The sequence below is a fragment of the Artemia franciscana genome, chromosome 5 (assembly GCF_032884065.1).
Source record: "Artemia franciscana chromosome 5, ASM3288406v1, whole genome shotgun sequence".
In the NCBI taxonomy this organism is placed as follows: Eukaryota; Metazoa; Arthropoda; class Branchiopoda; order Anostraca; family Artemiidae; genus Artemia; species Artemia franciscana.
Genome location: NC_088867.1, coordinates 28,051,476 through 28,057,282, shown reverse-complemented (window position 1 = coordinate 28,057,282; position 5,807 = coordinate 28,051,476). Strand labels below are relative to the sequence as shown.

Below are 5,807 nucleotides of genomic sequence, written 5' to 3'. Positions count from 1 at the left end.
GTACTTAACTTCACTTGAATTGCAAATGAGATGACACGAGTTGAGATAGACGCTCTTTTTAAGCTGAAACTAACAAGGGAGACGAACATTGCAGGATCTATGCTCTAACTCAATCACACTGAGTAAGATTCGCTCTTCCCGTCTCGTTAAAGCACACATTTGTTATTACTTCTGTTAATAATATACAAAAATATAACTGATTCTGATATTTTGCTAAAAGTAGACTTACATTGGCTCGACCTCTCAAAGTGACAGCGTTAAAGTGTTTGGAAAGACCTTGCAGTTCCGAGCCAGCTTGTGATCCTGCCATTTTACACTAAAATAGAAGAAACGCATTAAAGCAATTTCACTGTTCTCATAGAAAGTCTAGTTCCTTACTGTCACAATGCCAATTTACTACCTCAATTATATTGAAAACGTTATACCAAAGCCACAATTTTGATTTAAAGAGGCAGAAATCTAAAACAAGGTCCAGCAAGAGGAGAAGGTGAGAAGGGGGTACGATCTATAGGGGAAGCCTTAAAGAGGCCCAGCATGAGATTTTTCAACACAGAAAACTATTTCAAAGTTTTGATTAAATTATAATCGAAAAAAAGTGATTTGCAGCTTTTTAATGACTTTCTTCTAAATAGAAATCGTAATAATAGTACAACTATTCATGAACGAATTTTAATTTTAGTCATCGTAGTTATCTTCAATCGTAATAAAACTAGCCTGAATTCACTTTCCTTATGGAGATAGAATAAATTCAGTAGCTGTAGTCACCTAACTGCTTGAGGAGTCTACAGGGTAATTTTGACGGTTTCATAAATTATATTTTAAGTTCAAGATGTACAGCCTAATCATAGGGGGTGGTGAATTTAAATCTATGTTTCGTAGTTTGTGGACAATTTGTAAGGTTGCATGGTGGGAAAGGCAACTATTCAAACGCACACCACGTCCTCAAATATTGATGATGCCACACCAAATTCAGTACAAGCAAATTACAACAGATTAAAAATTTAGTGAAAGCTAACTTCTTTTTCCCCAAAAAAATACTCTATATTATAAAAACTCTATATACAAAAAACTAACAAAACTATATTCTGGAATAACTCGAATATTGTTTTCCTATTACCCTTAATGGGTCCAAGTAAATCACTTCAACTGAACACCATTTAACAAAAAAAGGAAAAAAAATGGCGACTAATCAAAAAGTTGCTTTCAGAATTTTTAGGCACGTCGCCATCGCCATATCAGATTTTCAGACATTCTTTTTTGTTAATACTGTCGCATCTAATTATTTCAAAATTGTCGCAGTAGAAGTAGATTTTACTTTTTAGGAAATTTAAATATTAATTATACCTTCTCTTAAAGCTGCTCCTAAAAGTTTTTTTTGGATGTGAGGGCATTTTTCATATGTTAGGGCTGGGTCGAAATTGGAAGAGCAGCATATTTATGGCACTGTTTAAGTTTTTTCTTAAAGTTCTCCAAAACAATCTCGAGGAGAGTAGAGGATCTGATAATTGGATATTCTTCCTTCTTGTGCACTTGCTAGCATTGTCAATTCAATTGAGACCAAAAACGAAGTTTGGGCTCCGAGACTCCACACCTTAATACATAATTTTGGTTAAACAGTTCCAAAATAATAAAAATAATCATTAGTCAGACTTCCCTTGAGGAACTCCGAAAACAACCCCAGCTAATTCTCTGAATCGGCAGGAGCTTACGCCAGGTCTAAGTCTACTATAAAGTTTCCCACCCAAAAAATGCTCTTTCAAAAACACTTCCAAACCGTTTCTTAAATAACATGTGGATAAGGCGTCTATTACCAACATCTAGACTGGGTATAACAGAAACAACACACAAATCAATTAGCTTGACTATTTTATTTGATACATAGGAAATAAGTGATACAAAAAATAAGTGAAAATAAACCAAAATTAAACATGGAAAGTGATGGGGGGGGCATAGTCAGTACATCTTGTATGACACTAATCCTTTTCTGCAAGTGCCTCTAGAGCAGTACGAATTTCCTCTGTTGATAAAACTTTGAACTTCTTATCCTTTTCTGTCACAATTCCAACTTCAATATCAGTAGGTTTCAAATCAGAAGACAAAACATGTGACAGAGTTCCAATTGCCAAATGGACAGCTTCTTCTCCCAAATACTGCTGCTTCTTTTTATACTTCTTTTCAAGATAATTTTGGCATTCCACCTGCTTAACACCAGCAGCAATAGCTTTATAACCACAATGATATCCAGCTGGATCAGTTTTATAGACACAGGGACCAAGTTCTGAATCATAAGCAATCAATATCATACTGCAGCCAAGAGGCCGCATTTCTGCATTTTGTGTATATACTTGAGAAATATCAGCCATTCTCTGGGATAGGACATCAATTGGAATTTCTGTATTATACTTGTACTTCCAGTTGGCAGCTTCAATACGTGCACGTTGAACTTGATATTTGCTATCAGCTACCATCCCTGTCATCACGCAACCAATTTTCTCCGTAATTTTAAAAAGCATAGTAACAGTATCAGCATTTATAAGCTTATCAGCAACTTTTTTCTGTGTTGCAACAACTGCAATATCAGTTCCTTTAAGGCCTACGGATGTAAGACCTGCATAAGTGATCGCTTTGAAAGCATATTCCACTTGATACAGTCTGCCTTCTGGTGAAAAAATAGTTATATGACGGTCAAAACCAGCACTGCTTCCTCGTGACATTACAACCTAAAATAAAATGTGCATTAGAACAACGTTCAAGTTCAAAGTATGAAACTTTGCATTCCAGCAACATCTTTTAAATATTTATTGGAATTGGCAATAGTCTTTTAAAGTATTGGGAAATAAGATATAAGAGGTCACAACTGAAAATGGCTAAGAAAATCTCAAATAACCGTTTTGAACGTTGTTGAAATGCAAAACAGTCACACAATAAATAACAAGAACCAAACATACTGTATTGATCAGACAAACAACTCGGTAAACAGTAGATTGATAACATTCAATCCCAACTTTGAATAAAGCCCCTGTAGCTAAAAAAAAACAATAAAATTATGCATTGATGCCAAATAAGTCTTAACTTTAGGGTGACGAGAAGTTTTATTTTGGGGAGTAGAGAAGGATGGTCTAAACAATAAAGAGTATGTTTAAGGACAGAAAACTTACTGAGTCTCCAGAACGATTGTCAGAGAGAACTCTCTGCTCAATTCCCCTATATACAAATCTACAAGTTCAGATTTCCTTCCTTGGACTTTTTTTTTAGTTCTTTCTGTTTTAGGCTTAAGTTATTTTTTAAAAATAATTTCTATTTGTTTTAGGTTTGACCTAATACATCATTTTTATGCTCACTCCATGTTTTAAAATTTTGCGCATTAGTTAGGGAAAAGCCAGTAACGTTGTTACGTGCATAAGTTAGACAAAAAAAGGTAAGATAATAGTTCAAAAAATCACTTTCACAAGCACCAAAGACCGGATTCAAATTTCGGAGTGGATATATCATTAAAAAACAAAACAAGAGCTCATATGGCACTTGTGACGAGGCGAGAAGAGCTAAGAGCCAAGAGATCATATGGTATGAGCTCTAACAAAATTCTGTGAATCAAGATTGATTTAAAAAGGAAAATGAGAGGCTTAATGCCGGTCAGGATTTAAAATAAGAGCTCTGAGTCACGATGTCTTTCTAAATATCAAAATTCATTAAGATCCGATCACCCACTCGTAAGTTATAAAAACCTAATTTTTCTAATTTTTCCTCTCCCTTTAGCCCCCCAGATAGTCGAATCTGGGAAAACGACTTCATCAAGTCAAATTGTGCAGCTCCTTGACACGCCTACCAATTTTCATCGTCCTAGCAAGTCCAGAAGCACCAAACTCGACAAATCACTGAACACATCCCCCCAACTCCCCCAAAGAGAGCGAATCCAGTACGATTCTGTCAATCACATATCAAGGACATTTGTTTATTCTATCCACCAAGCTTCATCCCGATTCCTCCACTCCAAGTGTTTTTCCAAGATTTCCCCCTCCAACTCCCCGCAATGTCAAAAGATCTGGTCGGCATTTGAAATAAGAGCTCTGAGACATGAATTCCTTCTAAAAATCAAATTTCATTAAGATCCGATCATCTATTCGTAAGATAAAAATACCCCAATTTTCACGTTTTCCAAGAATTCCGGTTTCCCCCTCTCCCCAATGTCACAGAAGAGAGCAGATCCGGTCCGGTTATGTCAGTCACGTATTTTAGACAGGTTTCTATTCTTCCCATCCAGTTTCATCCTGATCTCACCACTTTAAGTATTTTCTAAGATTTCCGGTCCCCCAACTGCCCCCCCCCAATTACGCTTGATCCGGTTGAGATTTAAAATAAGAGATCTGAGTTACGAGGTCCTTCTAAATATGAAGTTTCATGAAGATCCGATCACTCTAATCTATGCGTTTTCCATGATTTTAGGTTCCCCCACCCCAAACTTCCCCCAATGTCACCAGATCCGGTCAGGATTTAAAATAATAGCTTTGAGACACGATATCCTTCTAAATATCAAATTTCATTGAGATCCGATCACCCGTTCGTAAGTTAAAAATACCTCATTTTTCCTAATTTTTCGGAATTAACCCCTCCCCCAACTACCCCAAAGAGAGCGGATCCGTTCCGGTTATGTCAATCATGTATCTAGAACTCGTGATTATTTTTCCCACCAAGTTTCATCCCGATCCCTCCACTCTTAAGTGTTTCCCAAGTTTTAGGTTTCCCCCTCCCAACTCCCCCCCAATGTCACCAGATCTGGTCGGGATTTAAAATAAGAGCTCTAAGACACGATATCCTTCTAAACATCAAATCTCATTGAGATCCGATCACCCGTTCGTAAGTTAAAAATCCCTCTTTTTTTCTAATTTTTCAGAATTACCCCCCCCCCAACTACCCCAAAGAGAGCGGATCCGTTCCAATTATGTCAATCATGTATCTGGGACTTGTGCTTATTTTTCCCATCAAGTTTCATCCCTATTCCTCCACTCTAAGTGTTTTCCAAGATTTTAGGTCCCCCCCTCCAACCCCCCCCCCAATGTCATCAGATCCGGTCGTGATTTAAAATAAGAGCTCTGAGAAACAATATCATTCCAAATATCAAATTTCATTAAGATCCCATCACCCACTCATAAGTTAAAAATACTTCATTTTTTCTATTTTTTCCAAATTAACCAGCCCCCACTCCCCCCAGATGGTCAAATCAAGAAAAAGACTATTTCTAATTTAATCTGGTCCGGTCCCTGATACGCTTGCCAAATTTCATCGTCCTAGCTTACCTGGAAGTGCCTAGAGTAGCAAAACCAGGACTGACAGACAGACAGAATTTGCGATTGCTATGTCACTTGGTTAATACCAAGTGCCATAAAAACCATGCTTAAGCCAAAGGGCATTGAATATGGAGTGCAAACACTACTGATCAGAGAGGATTAAAGCAACATAGCAACTATAAAAGCAACATAGCAACTTAAAGCAACTATACAAAGACTGGATACAGAGCAGACATATTTTTGACCAAAAAGGGTTAGACATGGAGCATACCTGCTGTTTACTCATGAATATGGATACATAGCATATGCACAGTTTACCTATTAAGGAAGTTGAAGGTGAAATGTACACATCTGTACAAAAACCATTCACACTCTTCAGTATCATGGGTTCGAGACAAAGCTTATTATGTAAAGTCTAAAATGACTACAAGTCAAAAGGGATGAAACAAGCTTGTATTTACAAAACCCTGAAGTGAGGTGGAATGAGTTGAATACGTTAGATACCCAAGGATCTTACTTAAG

The 5,807-nt window shown here is 37.0% G+C and overlaps 1 protein-coding gene across 1 annotated transcript in view; it reads right to left on the bottom strand.

Annotated features, from left to right (window-relative positions):
- Nucleotides 1-1,853: 1,853 nt before the first annotated feature.
- Nucleotides 1,854-5,807, bottom strand: part of LOC136027205 (proteasome subunit alpha type-6-like) — a 21,327-nt gene continuing 17,373 nt past the window's right edge. Inside the window, exon 2 of the mRNA XM_065704227.1 lies at nucleotides 1,854-2,720. Coding sequence (XP_065560299.1) covers nucleotides 1,974-2,714 — 741 coding nt within the window. The 5' untranslated portion in view covers nucleotides 2,715-2,720 and the 3' untranslated portion in view covers nucleotides 1,854-1,973. The remainder of the gene's footprint in view (nucleotides 2,721-5,807) is intronic.